General features: G+C 43.3%; 1 protein-coding gene and 1 non-coding gene across 2 annotated transcripts in view; both read right to left on the reverse strand.

Moving 5' to 3' along the window:
* LOC126259571 (uncharacterized) overlaps window positions 1-18912 on the reverse strand; it is a 585582-nt gene that overhangs the window by 81496 nt on the left and 485174 nt on the right. The window contains exon 5 of the mRNA XM_049956478.1: window positions 15768-16229. Within this exon, the coding sequence (XP_049812435.1) occupies window positions 15768-16229 (462 nt within the window). The remainder of the gene's footprint in view (window positions 1-15767; window positions 16230-18912) is intronic.
* Trnas-cga (transfer RNA serine (anticodon CGA)) lies at window positions 15383-15457 on the reverse strand. The gene has a single exon. It is a non-coding gene; the product is annotated as a tRNA-Ser (tRNA).

The following is an 18912-nucleotide window of genomic DNA, read 5'->3' on the forward strand; positions in this document are numbered from 1 at the left end:
ACTAGGCATCAGGGTGCAGAGCCACAACGAAACTAAGCGACCATACCTGCTGGCTCAACAATGTGGTTCCATCTACCATGCTAATGTAATTTTTTATTTACGCGTGTTTCAGAGGGACAACAGGGGACTATGTTAGAAGCAATGACACGAAAATGGGACCAAGGAGAACGTCTGAAGGAACAAACCAGAGCTCTTTTACTTCACAGAAGAACGGGAACCAAGGATTCCTGCAAAGAATATCTCACAGATGAAGCTTACTGACTCTGTCGTAATTTAACGACAACCGCAAGCGTTAATGTGGGAGAAACCGAGAGCCGAACCCAGATGCGCGAACTGATACAGCTGAACAAATTGCAGAAACGCAAACGTTCTTTCTGTGATTCCCACGGAGTACAGTTTGATCCCTGGAAGTGTCCGGCTCGGTCACCCAGCCGGAGCTGCTGAAGACAGCTGTTATTATTGGTTATGTCGAGGTTTCCAGGGACACAGCTGCATCAGGCCTGATATAAGCACGTACCTTCTACCTTCTGCTCGTGCGAATTCATAACCCAGCACTCTTCTAAGCTCGGGAACGTGAGCAAAGGAATTTAAGCAGGAGGTTTCAAAATGGCTCTGAGCACTATGGGACTCAACTGCTGTGGTCATCAGTCCCCTAGAACTTAGAACTACTTAAACCTAACTAACCTAAGGACATCACACACACCCATGCCCGAGGCAGGATTCGAACCTGCGACCGTAGCAGTCGCACGGTTCCGGACTGCGCGCCTAGAACCGCGAGACCACCGCGGCCGGCTCAGGAGGTTTCGATTCTACCCAAGGAGAAGTAACAACAATCAGCTGTGCCACCACCAAACGCCGATCAGGTGACAATTGTTAATATTATTTATAACGAAAAAGTCAAGGAACCTTCTCTGATAGCGACACATGAAGGGAGACGAGCAACCTTCGAACAGTTCCATGATGTTGTCGGAAATTCATCACTCGGGGTTGACCGCCAGACCTCATTTCAGCGAATGGTAGAGAAGAGAGGTTGTAGTCTATAAAACTCAGCGTTCTTTAAACACTTTTCACGACCGTACTCATATGTACACCGAACCAGAGATGTAGAACTTGGAATTCACGTCTCACCTCTCATAAGTAGACAGTATATCTCTCGACTTAAGTACACTAACGGAAAAAACTGCATCCCTCCCCCTCCCCAAAAAAGTTATGAAATTTCGGGAATACATTCGTCTAGGTAGCATATTTAAGTAATTAACATTGCACGATCACAAGTAAAAGTACGCGCGATGTAAGCCGTTGCAAATCTGAAATGCTAATACATTAATAATCGGTGTAACTACCAGGATGTTAAGTGCAAGCTTGCAAACGTGCGCGCATTGTGTTGCACAGGAGCCGGATGTCAGTTTGTGGAATGGAGTCCCATGCCAGCTGCACTTGCTCGGTCAATATAGGGACGATTAATGCTGGTTGAGGATGATACTGGAGTTGTCGTCCGACGATGTGCCACATGTGCTCGCTTGGAGACAGATTTGGTGATCGGGAAGGTCAAGGCAACATGTCAACACTTCGTAGAGCATGTTGGGCTTCAACAGCGGTATGTAGGCGGGCGTTACCGCATTGGAAAACAACCCCTGAAACGCTGTTCATTCGTGGCAGCACAACAGGTCGAACCGACAGACTGACGTACAAATCTGCAGTCAGGGTGCGGGGGATAGCCATGAGAGTGTTCCTGCCGTCATACAAAATCACACCCCAGACGATAACTCCAGGTGTGGTCCAGTGCTTCTAGTACGCAGATAGGTTGGCTGCACGTCCTCGACAGGCCTCCTCGTAACCAACACACGGCCATCACTGGAATAGTGGCAGAACCATCTTTCATCAGCAAACACAACAGGCCTCCATTCGGGCCTCCAATCGGCTCTCGCTTGACAACATTGAAGTCGCAGGTGGTGGTGGTTTTGGGTCAGTGGAAAGCACTCTACAGAACGTCTGGCTCGGAGCAGTCCTTGAGGTAACAGTTTGTAACAGTTAGTTGTGACACTGTTGTGCCAACTGCTGCTCAGATTATTGCTGCACTGCACTACTAAGCGTCAGAGCCATACGACGAACACAATGATCTTCCCCCTTGGTAGTGCCACGTGGCCGTCTGGAGCCCGGTCTTCTTGCGACCGTGCCTCGCGTGACAACCGCTTCCAGCAAACGTGCTGAGGTGCTACATTCCTGCCAAGTCTTTCTGCAGTATCGCAGAAGGAACAACCAGCTTCTCGTAGCTCTATTACACGACCTCGTTCAAATTCAGTAAGATTTTGATAATGGCGTCTTTCTTGCCTTAAAGGTATTCTTGACTAACATTAACTCACCACGTCCAATCTCAAAGGTAACTGAAGGGTCACGTCTGTTACAGCGTATTTAAAGGAACTCTGATTTGCATCCTCACAGTGGCGCTACTAGCACCACTCTTATGCCACTGGTGCGAAACTGGAATAGACATCATCTTTCAAATGTAGGAACACGGCTACCAAATTTCGTTTATATTGCACAACGTCTCCTTGTTGTGATTTTTTTCCGTTGGTGTATTTGTGCAGTCCCTCTGCGCTATCTATGTACCCCGCTTCATCTACAATTTTTATGGCTCAAAGACGGTCCGCCCCCGGTAGCTGAGTGGCCAGAGCGACAGAATGTCAATTCTAAGGGCTCGGGTTCGATTCCCGGCTGGGTCGGAGATTTTCTCCGCTCAGGGACTGGGTGTTGTTCTAATCATCATCGACGCGCAAGTCGAAGAGGCGTCAAATCGAAAGACTTGCACCCGGCGAACGGTCTACCCGAGGGGAGGCCCTAGTCACCCGACATTTCCATTATTCCATGGCTCAAAGACAGAAAATACCTGACTACTGAACTTAAGTGTTGGTTCCTTGGGATTTACCTCATTTCGAATACTTCCTCAGTTAGCGGAGTCTAATAAAGATGTCCCTATCTCAGGACATACAGCCACCTAAACTTTCAGCGTCATCGTTACAGCAGGTAGGCACCGACCGCTCACAGCGTCTAAAGGTGACACACAGACTTTCCGGTCACAAAAAGGAATTTAGCAACACTGCTCAACGCCATATAAAATGAATGCAATCGTTTAAACTAGAAAGAGATGTGACAAGGGCAGGAAAAGTATTGTACACACCAATACTTGAGGTGCCCACGATACAGCTGCTCGCCAGAGGTTCTGATAATTGCATGGCTTCCACTTGAGTGTACGATTTCTATGTCTCATTACGCCTTGCACTTCTTTTCTTAAAATGAAAGTCGTGGATAACATCAAATCGTGACGTTGTCTAGTGTCAGATGCCTGTCATTCCTCCGTGAGTGGAAAGAATATTTGTTGCCTCACGTTCCGTAACGAAGTCCATACGACTCGTGCAAGTTGTAACTGTCTAAAGGAACGTCGTTTTCACTATTACGGTTAGGAAGAAACGACATAGCCATTAATTTAAACGCACATAACGGCATAACGTTGGAAAAGAAATACAAGGCCATCTGTGGAATTTCTAGGTTATATGGTTACTGTCGCTGATATCAAATAATGTTGTTGAAAGTTCTCAGTTCACGTCAGATGAAATTAATAACTATGCGCGGATTTCCTGATTCGTATTCCTCCTGGCAGAAGTAATGTGTAACTCGGAAGAGAACGCAAAGGAAACAAAGAACTCATGGAAAGGAACGCAGAAGGATGTCAGTAATAAAATCGAAAGACTTACAAGGGACGCCTCTTAATAAACGTACGAGATTTGAAAAAGGGGGCAATGGAACGACTATTGCCATAGAAGTAACCACACAAATAAAAAAAAAACAGGTAGTTTAGTATAAGTTTACAAAAACGAGAGCAGCCGATAGATATCTGAATTAACTACAGATGTTGCATAACTATAACAGAAGTATGATGTGCATGACAATTGCCGATTTAAAAAAAGTGAAAAACTGAATGTTAATATTATTTTATACATGCTGGGCGTTGTTGAACTCCGTGTTACGAGAACGTAGAATTTTTGTTGTGGCTAGAGAAACGTAGAATACTCTTGGTTTTCTCATATATGTAGATACCGACCATTATCATTTCTATGATCTAATCACTGTAAACGTTTTTCCACATTATCAAGCTTCATTGAGATACCTCCTCAGACAGCAGTAACTACTTCTGAAAAATTCTGGTGGGTGCATTGCATGACTAGAAAGTCAAAATTTCTGCACTTGATGGTTAGTAGCTACTCTCTGTCTGTCGTCAATTTGCCGGACATCCCAGGAGTAATAACTGATGCTATTCTATGGCTTCGTTTTTACACGAAGTTCTCCATTGGTAAAAAAAAAAAAAAAGGGAAATGTAGTTTTACACATGTGGATTTTCGAATTGACTCCAACGTAATGTTTAACTTATGGTTTGTACCACTCGCGCCATTAGTTCAATTGCTTCCAAACACTGCAGTTAGTTTGTGATATCCCTTTTTCTAAATTAATTGAATAAACTACCGCCCCACAGACGGCACGACGCGACGTAATAAGAAAATTATGTAAACGTAATCTCTGAATTTTCAAATTAACCTAATGTCTACTGAAACAAATGATTCTAGTTTTGTTTAGCGAGGGATATTTTCTCCCTCAGTTTTTTCCGTCTTAGCTTCCAATATAGACATACGCTTTGCTAGGAGGTGCAGAATCCAATTAATTTAGAAAATGGTGTATCACAAGTTTACTGAGCGCCATAACTACTGTCCTAAACAGGAATCTTACATTAAGATGTTACGAAACTGGATCGGAGATGGCTCTAACAAAATTGTAACAATAAATACCACTATAACAACTACACAGTTTCGTTTATTGACCAGATCAGGAGATATGCTAACATTTATTCCCAAGAAAAACAATTCCTTTAATACAAGGTAATACTGAGTGGTGACGTTTGATAATGTGCGTATTTCGAGGGACTATTTCTCATCGACAGCTTCCAACTAGCAGTTGCTAATACCGCCTGTGAAGGATCACAAAAACGATTGAGGATTAGACAGAGAATCGTGCAACAATAATGCATTCGCGTAATAGAATATCGATGAGGAGCAAAACCGATTCGCCTCCGTAATTCTTATGATGAAACTGAAGCTGCTGGCCGAAGGAACAGCAAAAAACTTTTACTGTATTAGTTACGTAGAATGTGTAGTCGTTAAACCAGAACTTTTCATTAATATTCATAGCCTTGTTAGAGCCATTAATGGAGGACGTGCAGCCTGTTTATATTGTTACACGTACAAGTCTTGTCGACGTAACTTGAACGCTTCATGCAACTCGTTAAATAACTTGGCTGGCATGTTATTTTTTCACAGTTTTCAATGTCAAAAAGTATTAGGGGTGTCATATTGATTGATAACTTGTAAGACAGCTGCTACTGCAGTTCTTTTGACAGTTGAAATACTATTAACTGTTAAAAGCCAAGAAGTAGGTGGTGTGCATATTCTACATTTATGGTAATTAGTTCGCAGAATGATTTCTGTTCTAATTAAGAGGAGTTATACGAATAATAGCAATAGAAGAAACATCCTGTCGAGTCAGATTACAGGGTGTGCACAGAATGCCTTCTTCATTTCCAAATTAAATTAAAGACATAGACACTTGCTGCTTGCGGCGTCATGTGAAGCAACTCAAAGTTTTTTTCTACACGGTTCCTTTTGTTTCAGGTGGTAAATGATTACCACAAATGACCACACCTCAAAGGAGAGTCCAATGTGTGGTTTGGTATGGGGAAACGAAATCACCCATTGCTATCCAAAAAAATTTCGACGTGATTTTCAAAAGGAGCAGCATCAGAAATTAAGGTTTGGTATGACAAGTTCCTAGCCACCGGGAGAGTAAAAGGCAGTCTGGTTATGGTAGAAAACGCATATCTGACGAAGTGGTCATCGATGACATCTTGTAAAGAAACCCATCAGAGTCAGTTCGCCGGGGATTACGAGAAGAAACATTGCTCAGTCAACATTTCACAAGGTCCTGCATGAACGACTTCGCCTGAACACTTCCAAAGTTTAAACTACACAAGGATAGAAGTGAAACGAGTTGCAGGTATTTGTTATTGAGATGCTGGACCTGGACGCAAAAAAAAAAAAAAAAAGAGTATTAAGGATTTTTTTGTGTCGAAGCAACCTTCCACTCATGTGGGAAGGTTAATCTCTACAACAGTTGCGTCTGGGGTCTGGAAAACCCCCAGAGTTTTCTGGAACATGCCAGATACAACGAAAAGTGGATGTGTGGTGTGGGCTGATAAAAGACGGCATGATGGGGCCATTTTTCTTCATCCAGCAAACAGTAACAAGAACCGTTTATCTGGACAAGCTTGAGTAATTTGCTCTCATTCAGATTCTCTCCTTCAGCCAAATATAACCTTCCAGGAGGATGCTGCCCTACGGATATGGAGTGTACATTTTCGTGACTTCTTGGGCCGAGCTTTTCTATAACATGGACAGGACGTAGAGGAACAACCAAGTGGCCATGGTGATCTACGGACATACCCCACTGCATTTCTTCCAGTGGGGTTATACGAAAGACAATGTGTATGCCTTGCCTCTACGTGTCCTTGGTGGTCTCCGCAGAAGAATTGTAGATGCAATAATCTCCGTCAAACCGGACATGCTTGTGGTCCCATCTGTTAAAATAGAGTGCGGTCTAGACATTTTAAGAGTTACAAAGTCTATTAATGTTTTGTATAAAACTTTGAGTTACTTTACATGAAGTCGCTAACCTCAAGTACCTACGTCTCACAGTTTTTCTAAAATTGCATTTGGAAAGCAGGGAGGTTTCATGTGGAACAATAAATCAGTTGTGCTGGGAAGAGAAATGAAGTTCCCACCGTTTGTTTAAGGAACCATTTCATTGTTCGCCTGCAGGTCCTTTGCAGAAACAAGTGAGGATAGTGGGATGCAAATTTCAACCCACTTCCTCCGAATTTGAGTCCAGTCTCCGAATCACTGATTTATTGACAACCTGATAGACTAAATTCAACCAAACGGAAATTAGTTGAAGAATAATTTGTATTTTGTGATGAGGCCGAAATGACGAATGACTGGATGGTAAAAAGGTAAACTTACAAAGAATGCAGAAGAAACAGGTGCGAGTCGCAAGAGACCGCAGTACGTGCGGGAGTGTTGAGGTTGGTGGACAAAAGTCGAAGACCAAGTACACAATGAAGTAAGGGATACATCAGTCAGAATTTTCTTTTTACAGTTATGTACACTGGAAGAATAGGCATTACTGAAAGATCGAAACACGCCATTACTTAGGATGCTCGTGTTACGACATGTTGAGGAGACAAATGCGGAAGATGGGAACTATGGTTAGGTGTCTAGACTGAGAGATGAAATTGCGCTGATGCTTTAGTTCTCCAAGAAACGAGTCGTTTTCGGAGATGCGACTTCACCACACTACAATACATAACCTACGGACGTACCGACTGCAATTGTAAAATATGTCTCTGTAGAACGAGTTGCAGTTTAATTAAGATACCTGTTCAACAAGTTGACAAGTTTAGCTTCCTTGGCTGCATACTATCAAGCACTGAAAAAGTTGATATTAAACAGAATATCGAGAAATAAATGTAATAACTGCACAAAGAAGTAGAACCATAAAACACGAAGTGATGACTTTTTACAAGACTTTGGCGGTTCTAGTAGATGATGTTGAATTCTGTGCCCGTACTACTAATGAAGAAATGTAAATCATCGCTTCGTAAACGTAGCTTCTTCGATACTCGTCGCCAGAATGACTATGCTGAGAAATAAATATATAGACATGAATAAAAAAAGACGTAGAATGTTAAACACGTTCGTATTATTTAAAAAGCTTCAAGAGTTTTCACATAAAAGATTCGGGAACATTACTTTTCAGCACACCTTCATGCTTAACATCAGCTAGACACAATCATGTACAATAATCGTTATCGATTATATCTTTTGATGATACAGTATTTTCACTCCACTTCCCCTGTTACGTACTTTAGAGCTCACAATCGCGTTTTATAGTCATCAATTTGACGGATATGTGTGGAAAATAAGGTCGTGATGCTTGACATAAAGCCAGCCGCTGTGGCCGAGCGGTTCTAGGCGCTTCAGTCCGGAACCACACTGCTGCTACGGTCGCAGGTTCGAATCCTGCCTCGGGCATGGACGTGTGTGATGTCCTTAGGTTAGTTAGGTTTAAGTAATTCTAAGTCTAGGAGACTGATGACCTCCGATGTTAAGTCCCAAGGTGCTTATAGCCATTTGAACCATTTTTAAGCTTTACGTAAACATTGTGATACATGACATAAACATTACATTATTTTGCATTGCTGATGTATTTCACAGACATTTCAGAGTACAGTGGTATTTGACTAGCATCGTCGAAGCCGAAAATAATTAATTTAAGGCTGTGTTGTGTCTTACACCATGAGCGGTCCGTAGATCTATCTTCGAACGTTTATGCCAGTGCAGACATCTGTCGGTGACAGCAGGCAACGAGGGCATAAATCAGCAGTTGAGTTTTTCGGGTTTTTAAGAGTCGGCAGGAACCAATTTTTAGTAACTACGTATTACTTATTCGTTAATTACATTTTATAAAGAAATGTTTGTGTTAATTATCTATAAAGTGTTCCAAAATTCCACAGCGAATTGTGTATAGCATCCGGCGAAATTTTCTGATGTGACTGGCATGCCAGTCCATAAACGGATGTTTGGAAGTCAGTAATGAAATTATGATTGCCAATATGTTTACCACCGTTTTAAGTAATTCAGGTATCTTTTAAATGCGTGACGTAATTTTTACGTAATATGTAATTTTAGGTCATTCAGATACCTATGAGCACAGCCAAGATGGGCCACAGTGTGAATGGCCGTTTCATTTTAATAGCTGCTAAAATACTAGGCTCTGACTGGAGGAAACGAGAGGAAAGGGAAGTGTTAAATTATGCAGTGTGTTTACGAAATTTTACGTAAGTATGACGGAAAGTCATTTTTATTCATCATTTTAATACAGCACTCTGACTGGCTGGAGAAGACGGAGAGGGGGCATAGGGATACAAAACACAGCTGAGAAATTTCCCTGATTTTGGTTTCCGATTGGCTGTTTTATTTTTAATACACCATGCAACTGGTTGTTGATAGGGAAGGGTAGGGTGGGGAGGGGAGGGTGAGTGGTGAGTAGGGGAGGGGCATGATTATATCATGGGGCGAATGTCAAGATCAAGATCAGAGTCAAGGTCAAGGTCAAGGTCGAGATGAGAGATCAGTGAACCCTACCCCTGAATGTAGACAACCCACGCGAGCATTCAAATTTCTAAGTCATTTAAGTGCAAATCTGATCCAGAGACGCCACCAACATCCTATTACTATACAAGGTTGGTTGGTTAGATGTTCCACTATCAGATTGACGACAAACATTACCATGTATAATGAGACATCTGAACAATCATAGGATACATTCTTAAAACAATGAAGAAATATTTATGTGGCTGCACGCTGGCCATTTACAGGTGTTTTCTGTAAACATGACTAATTATTTCTATTCGAGAATTTCTCTATGGTATAGAAGGATTTGTCAAGGAGAAACATTTTTAATATATATTTCGAAACACTTTTTGTATCTGTCAGACATTTCAATGGATAGACTGTCAAAGAATTTTACAGCTGCATATTTCATCCATTTTTGTGCCTAAGCTACATTCCTTACGGAGTAATTAATTACTCGTTCTAGTCTTGTGAATATCTCTGTTACTCTCAAACAGACATTGACTGTTGATAACCAATTTTATAAGCGAATAAATGTAATGTGGTGCTGCGGTTAACATTTCCAGGTGCTTAAAGAGATGTCTGCAAGATATGTGTGTGTGAACCACACAGTTAATTTCAATTGGTTTCCTCTGTACAGTGAATCTTTTTGGGCTAAGTGAGGAGTTACCGGAGAACATTACTCAGTAACACTTCAAAGAACGAAAACACGCAAAATACATTAAGTTACTGATTTCTGTATCCCCGAATTTGGCAATTTTTCTTATCGCAAAAGTAGCCAGTCTTTAGCAGACCTGCTATATGGGTTTTCCAGTTTAAGTTTCGATCAGCAAGTACACCTCAGAACGTAGAACGTTCTACGCATTTTATTATTTCTTATTGGTATACTAGTTTAACAGGCAGTGAGATATGTTTAACAGCACAAAAATTGGTGAGCTGTGTTTTTTCAAACTTTTAGTAACTTTCAAAAAAGCATCAGTTACTATTTTCTCTATTGATGCTCCCTTGTTTCTCCTCACAACTGTATTTGTACTAGCTGCAAACAAGACTAATTATGCCTCCTGATTCAAAACTGTAGACGTAGTTTCCATTAATCAGAAAGTAAATATTCTGTTGTCCAAAAATGTTGGAGACTGTAATAATAAACAAGTAGCGAAAAAACTAAGATGGTGTTTTTAATGCCTGAGATGTTCTACATATTCTCGTCCTTCACCCCGCAACACCACTTTTGTACAACGCACAGGACTTTCACACATCTGCGTGAAGCTGTCAGAAAAATTTTTCTTTGGGAAGTTGTTCAACTCGCACATCACACTGGCTACAATGTCGGTTGTGTCATCAGAGCAGCGACCATTCATATGAATTACTGCACTTCGTTGTTTTGTGCTAGATTCATACTGATAACAACAAGTCTTGTCATCCGTGTTGTTTTTTTTTCACAAATGAACTGTTTGCATTTTGGATTTCAGTCAACTATTGATAGTCGTCCTAACGTCGTCGTTTTTGATCGAGAGTGTACATGTGAGGGACAAAATTATTACACACTTTTGTCTTCTTCAAATCATTTTGGATAAGGTCTTGAACACTCGATTTAGACATGTGCTCTACTATACTTTGTCAAATAACAACGTTGACACACTACGGCTGCACGTCCACTACTTAACACTGCCTGCTCACAACTGACTGGTCGGATGCACATTGTTTACATGTGTTTATTCAAGTTATCACAGTAGTTGCTGCTCTAACGTCGCTCATACGCCAAGAATAAAATCAGCCTCGGAACTTTTTGGGCGGACGATGTAAGTGTGGTGTCGACTGAAGAATGAGGTGCCAAGGCAAGATTGGTATCTCACGACGAAACCACAAGAAAGCACAGTCGCTGCCAGACGCAGCGCCGAATGAGCAGCGTCGGAGTAGACGCGCCCAGCCACCATACCCCACTGCACCAGCTCCTTACTTAAGTTTGAGCGCACTTCCGCTCAGCGCAGTCTGCAACCATCCCCGAAGACGGCAGCATCGTCTCTCCACCGAGCTGGCAGTGCGATAGTTGTATTAGACTGAACTCTGCATGAATGTCTCTCGTCAATTGTATGTTGTGGGAAGAGGCTAGTACCCTGTTCTGTATCGAGTGATAATGCTCAGTGACAGTAAAAAACACTCGTGACATTCCTGTGGACACGGATTGTTACAAAGTTAAGTATTTCATGTAAGACTGCAGGCTTTAGTGGGCCTTGTCTCTCAGATTGAAACTTCTGGATTGCGGTGCGTTATGTTTCTTCAAGCGATCGACGTTTCGACTCCTCTGCTGGGATATTCTCCAGGATCTTTTAGAGTTCACTGCAGACTGAGCACTGTCGGAGTCCAGAGACTAGTGTCATCCAAAATTTATGAGCTACCCTAGATATACAAACAATCGGTTCCTTGAGACCTATACTGAATGGTTTTAACTCACCAACTTACTTTTTAGCAAGTCATTTGCCTGGAAAATTGAGAAATCTTGTTGGAAAAACAAATAATTATGTCAAAGATTCAACATATTTTTTAGAAATTATGTGTACAGTGAAGATGTCCGCAAATGACGATCTTGTTAGCTTCGGTGTGACATCGTTAGTTACTAACATCCCAATATGAAACATAATGGAGATCACAAGGCAGAAAGTTGCTCCAGATGACTGACTGATTTGTATCTTCTAACGAGCTATTTTAAATACAACGGTGAATTCTATGAAAAGCCTGACTGTCTTGCTATAGGCTCACCCTTGTCGCCAGTATTGGCTGACATTTTTATGGAGCTTTTGAGAAACAGGCACTGTTGAAGCCTTCCTCTTGCCTCCGCTATATGGATGACATATTTGTTATATGGGCACACAGCGAAGAAGAGCTTCATTGGTTCCACAATTTCTTAAATGCAATTCGCCCCAAAACCAATTTTGCCTTGGAGGTTGAGAGCGAGGTCGGTTTCCCGTGCCTAGATCTGACTACTTTCTAGGACACTTTGTATAAAAAGCCTACTAATACAACAGGTATTTAGACGTCACTTCGCACCACCACCCAGTCCAGAAGCAAGCAATGCCTCCAGACTGACATGTGGCTGCGGCAAAGTATATATAAGCATATATAAAGGACTGTTAAAGAAAGTATTAAGGAACACCACAAGCGGCTAAAATGGAGTATGAAATGGGCGGTAGCGGAACAACACGATAACTGTGGCCTTGACACCGATTTCGACAACGTACGTGTGCTGGCTAAGAAACAAACATTTATACAAGAAAATTCCGAGAAGCGATTGAAATTTCTAAGATCCCAAGTAACTTCAGTGGAGAGGATGGCTATTGGCTTCTCGCCACCAAGGAAGTGAATACGTGGCCGCGGCGTGCGAGCACTGCAAAAACGCCCTGAAAGCCACATCTGCGGACAATAATACGAGGGTTATTCAGTAATTAAAGAGACAAATTGGTCTGGGGAAAAAAACTATTAGTAGGGCAAGTTTGGCACTTTCATGGCTTTAAGTTGGCATCACTGGGATGAGCCCTGATCAACTGATGTATCACCATTGTTTTGTTTATAACCTCAAAAATACATTTCAAGATAGCGAGTCCGCTTGAAACGTCCACATTAGCTGAACAACGTTCTGTTATTCGCTTTTTACTTGCTGAAGGCGAGAAACCAGTGAATATGTACTGTAGAATGTCTAAAATTTATGATGAAGGTTGTATGAACCGTGCAAATTGTTACAAGTGGGTAGAGCAGTTCAAAAATGGTCGCGACTCAGTGACTGACGAACACCGTTCTGACCGACCAGTTGCAGTTTAAACTCCCTCACCGGAAAGCCGAATTGATGACATTATTCGTGCCGACCACCGTGTGACTGTGGAAATAATACGTGATAAGGTTCAAGTTAGTACTGGTACGGTTCATAACATAATCTGTAACAAGCTGAAGTACCGCAAAACATGTGCAAGATGGGTCTCAAAGGAGTTGGCGCATCTACACAAGGAAACAAGGTTGAGAGTGTGCACAGAGCTAAAGGAACGTTATGAAAGAGAGGGTGAGCACTTCCTCAACAAAATTTTAACTTGTGATGAAACTTAGGTTCACTATTTTGAGCCAGAATCAAAAAGACAAACCATGGAGTGCAAGCACATCAACTCACCCGTCCAGAAAAAATCCAAAACCCAAACATCAGCAGGAAAAGTCATGTTGACGGTGTTTTGGGATGCTGAAGGTACAGTTTTTTGTGGTTATATCGAAGAGCAGCGTACAGTAAACAGCCAAAAATACTCGGATTTGCTTTTAAGCAAGGTGAAGCCAGCCATGAGAGAGAGACGTCGTGGATCTCAGAGGAGAGGTTTGATTCTCCAGCAAGACAACGCATGTCCTCATATTGCTCAACTAACCAGTGAAACCATCGACAAAATGGACTGGGAAGTACAATTTCATCCTCATTTTAGTCCTGATTTAGCATCTAGTGATTTCCATTTGTTTGGTGCACTGAAGCAAGCATTACGTTGGGAGAGGTTCCAGGACAACGCGGACGTGAATAAGGTTGTGAGTAATTGGTTCAAACATCAAGATAAACAGTTCTTTGCAACCGGAATAAAAAAGGTTGTATCCCGTTGTTACATGTGCATAAATGTTCCAGCCGATTATGTTGAAGAGAAGACGAAGTATTTTTTTGTAAAAATAAACGCTTTTTCTTCAGACCAATTTGTCTCTTTAATTATTGAATGACCCTCGTATTTTGGATAAACATTCCCCTTCTCATGCTCTGTCCATTTCGCTACTAGCCAGTGATGTTGGTCCACAAATAGCAACAGGAGGGATTTTAACCAGCAATTCTTCTCCAGCATAAGTGCGCAAAAATCCCTTTCTAATCAATGACGGCTGGCCCACCAATGGTAGCCACAACAGTTTTAGCCAATAACACCGTTCTTCGACATTAGCGCGGAGCCACGTCCCTTACCATCCAATGAAGATGGCCCACCTATGGTTGCCACAGTATTTTTAACCAATAATCCCACTTCTACAGTACAAGAGCGGGAAAACTCTCTTTTATAGAGAAGGCGACGCTTGTCTCTGACAGTTCACAATCTATAGTGGACATTATAAGACACTGAAAAAGATCCCAGCAGAGGGGTCGAAACGTCGATCGTATAAAGAAACATGACGCGGCTTAACAACCAAGAAGATTTTAAATTAAGTATTTCATCTTGTTCTAGTTGTAATCAAGTGATCTAATATTTTATGTGTTATAGTATCACGTCGCCTCCTGCAGGAGTAAAGCTAAGAACTCACGGAAGTACTGCTTCATCACCCTTACAGTCCTGATTTAGCTCCTAGTGATTTCCATTTGTTTGGCGCACTGAAGGAGGCAATACGTGGGAAGAGGTTCCAGAACAACGACGATGTGAAAAAGTATTTGCGAAATTGTTTCAAACATCAAGATAAACAGTTCTTTGCAGCCGGAATAAAAAAGCTTGCAGCTCGTTGGAACAAGTGCATAAATCTTCAAGGGGATTATGTTGAAAAGTAGAAAAGGTATTATTTTGTAAAAATAAACGCTTTTTTCTCCAGACTAATTTGCCTCTTTAATTATTTCGAATAAACATTCCCCTTCTCATACTATGCCCATTTCGCTTCTTGCCAATGATGTTGGTCTACAAATAGCAGCAGGAGGAATTTTAACCAGTAATTCTTCTCCAGCATATGTGCGCGAAAAATCCCTTTCTAATCAATGGCGGTTGGCCCACCCATGGTAGCCACAATAGTCTTAGCCAATAACACGGTTCTTCGGCATTAGCGCGGAGCTATTTCTCTTTACATCCAATGAAGATGGCCCACCTATGGCAACCACAGTATTTTTACCCAGTAATCCCACTTCTCCAGTACAAGAGCGGGAAACTTCTCTTTCATAGGAAAGGTGACGTATCTGACAGTACTCAATCCATAGTGGACACTATATGACACTGAAGACGATCCCAGCAGAGCGGTCGAAACGTCGATCGTTTGAAGAAACATGACGTGAATGAGATTTTCACTCTGCAGCGGAGTGTGCGCTGATATGAAACTTCCTGGCAGATTAAAACTGTGTGCCGGACCGAGACTCGAACTCGGGACCTTTGCCTTTCGAGGGCAAGTGCTCTACCAACTGAGCTACCCAAGCACGACTCACGCCCCGTCCTTACAGCTTCACTTCGGCCAGTACCTCGTCTCCTACCTTCCAAACTTTACAGAGACACACAGTTTTAATCTGCCAGGAAGTTTCAAACATATCGTGGCTTAACAACCAAGAAGATTTTAAATTAAGTATTTCTTCTTGTTCTAGTTGTAATCAAGTGATTTAATATTTCATGTGTTGTAGTATCACGTCGCCTCCTGCAGGAGTAAAGCTAAGAACCCACGAGTACTATTTCGTCCGGTACAACAGTAACTGTATACAAATGATCTGTGGTGCAGGATATTCTGTGTCCATACCTTGACGTCCTTGATGGCACCGAGGGAGTCGGTGGAGAAGGTGTTGTTGGCGATGGTCGGCTTGTTCTTGACGCTGGGGAATATGACGGACCCGCGGCTGCGAGACGCGGGCGGAGCGGGCGTGCGGCCACCGGCAGCGGAGGAAGACGCCGGGGGCGCTCCGGTGGCGGCGGAGGCTGCGGAGGCGGCGGCCGTGGCTGGCAGCGACGGCTGCGGTGGCGGAGGCGGCGCCGTCGTCGTCACGGCGGCGGCTGCGGCCGTGGCCGGTAGCGGCGGGGGTGGAGGGGGCGGCGCGGCCGTGCCCAGCGAGGGGGTTGGCGACGGCGGCGGCAGCAGCGGCTCCGTGGCGTGCGCCTGCGCGTGGCTGTGGCCGTGCAGGGCCGGCTCCGCCTCCAGCGGCGCGTCCAGCAGCGGTTCGGAAGCCGCCCCGGCCACGTCGCCGCACTTGAGGCGCTGCTCCACCTGCAACGAAAACAGACTACCTCTTGCACTACCAGACAACGAATTGCTGTCTACTGTGTCAAGTCCATACGTCCTCTCCAGTCAGTCGAAGCTCTCTGGTCACACTATCCTCTGTGCATCTAGTGTGGTTCACAATTCCTGTTAAATGTCTCTGGGAGTTGTAGAGGGCACTTAGCACATAAAGATATGCTAACGAATGCATGTTCTTAAATGTCCGTTCTGATGTAAAATAAGTTTGAAGATCGGACCAATTTCAAATCTCCCACTTCACGGCAAGCGCACAAACTGAGAACAGGGCGTCGTCGTCATTCCCTATTGTAATTATGATATCGTTACCATTTTCCTCCGACTACAACAACGGCTGCTAGAAGCCGGTACTTTCGCAAATAGGAGGGTTGCTCAAGGACGCGCCGTCCTCTCGACCATGAAGAGGGCGTCCCTCGACACTTAGAAGAGAATCCGACGACTACGCGGAACATTCCAGAATGAATTTTCACTTTGCAGTGGAGGGTGAGTTGATATGAAACTTCCTGGTGTATTAAAGGCAGGAGATGGGGCACTGGCGGAATTAAAGCTGTGAACGTCAGTCGTGAGCCGTGCTTGGCTATCACAATCGGTAGAGCTCTTGTCCGCGAAAAGCAAACGTCCGAGGTTGGAGTTCCGGATTTGTACACGATTTTAATCTGCCAGGGAGTTCCAACTCGAAACATTATCACCAAGCGAGTTGGAGCTGTCGTTAGCACTCTGGACTCGTATTCGGGACGACGACGGTTCAAATCTGCGTCTTGCCATCCATATATAGGTTTTCCGTGATTTCCCTAGATCACTCCAGGCAAATGCCGGGATGGTTCCTTTGAAAGGGCACGACCGATCTCCTTTCCCATCCCTGACAATCCGAGCTTGTGCTCCGTCTCTAATGAGCTCGATATTGACGGGACGTAAACCCAATGATTCTTCCTTCTTTCTAAACATGATCCATACCATGGGCTCCGGTAGAGCACTGGCGTCATATCTCAATGTCTTCTCTACGTGCGTACTGTGAAGCTGGAGATTTGATAGTGACCAACCTCAAAGTTATTTCGCAGCCGAAGAATACATTTCCGGACATGCGTTCGTTATCAAAAACTTACTTTTTAAGTCTGCTCTACTACCCGTAGATATCTAAGATGGGAATTGTAGAACACTATGTGTTGTACAATAGTCATTGATGTACGAATATACGTAAGTTCCATTTCTCATCCTTCATCACTGCTACGATTTAAATCATGCTTGGAACATATATAATTTCCTGTCTGGAAGGAAGTACTGTGGGGGTAAGGAGAGGTAGAAACATAAATCAGAAACCATTTTCACTTGATCTATCCTTTTTAGGAGAGACGGTAGAGCGACAACCGATATCTACAACCAGCAACAAATAAGCCAACAGCTGAAATTTCATCTTTCGTTTATTCCAGGAGCAACTGGTTTCGGTATTCCATTTTGCCACCATCAGGCCCTCTAAGGTAACATAACGGCTGAGCTTATATTGCCAGGCAAAATACCATGGAAAAACAGACAGGTATACGTACAAGCGTATGTAACACGGCTACACACTCGAAAACAATCTGAGCGCAACTGTGAGCAATTGTCTTTAGTGGAGTACCCGACTCCAAATGTCCACTGCCTGCAGTTGAATTCGCTCGGAAAGTGGCTGAGATTGATCTCCTAACACTGGCAGCAATAATTCCTGTCGGTTTTAAAACCGACTGTCAGTGACAAGGCGTCTCCAGTCCGTGATGGTTAGGAACTTGTTAGGACCGCTGCTCTTACTCCGTGTTGCGTAGATGCGACTGCATAAGTGCGCTTTGATACACAAAATTGAACAACTTTAATCACCGTTGTTCATGGGCAATTCCAAATACTATAGATTCTTCCTTCCATTACTTCCACGTCGACTCATCTTTCTACCTTGATTCTAGACATCTGAGTCGAACACACTCACCACTTCACTGCCAAAACTTACGTCAGTGGTCGGAAGTGTAGCTAAATACTTCGACCAACGGTGCCTTTGTGGCTTACTGAAATTAATGTGTGCTACAGGTCGCCATATAAATGTTGTTTAACGGTTCCCCAGAGGCCGGCCGGTGTGGTCGAGCGGTTCTAGGCGCTTCAGTCTGGAACCGCGCGACCGCTACGGTCGCAGGTTCGAATCCTGCCTCGGGCATGGATATGTGTGATGTCCTTAGGTTAGTTAGGTTTAAGTTGTTCTAAGTTCTAGGGGACTGATGACCTCAGATGTTAAGTCCCATAGTGCACAGAGCCATTTGAACTTTTTTTTTTTTTGGTTCCCCAGAAAAAGCAACTTCTCACATTAATCAGAACAGTACAGACAAATATAGGCAGACTGAAGCGACGAATGACAATTTATATCAAGGCCGGGATTCGAACATCGGTCCTCTGCTCACTAACCACTACGCCGCGCTGGCACAGTGCCCTTGCACAACTATACGGAATGCCCTGGCACGTCTCCCTCCTCAATCCCTATTCCCATTCAACCCTCAGACCACTTGGTATTCCTCTTATTCTCAAACAGCATTGCAGAGGCTCTCCAGCTGTATTGGAATAGCACAATAGCATCGAACGAGACTCTCTGAAAACCAAGCACAGGTGCTTTAATAGAGTGACTCTGTGGTTCCAGAGACTT

The sequence above is a fragment of the Schistocerca nitens genome, chromosome 5, assembly GCF_023898315.1.
Source record: "Schistocerca nitens isolate TAMUIC-IGC-003100 chromosome 5, iqSchNite1.1, whole genome shotgun sequence".
Taxonomy (NCBI): Eukaryota; Metazoa; Arthropoda; class Insecta; order Orthoptera; family Acrididae; genus Schistocerca; species Schistocerca nitens.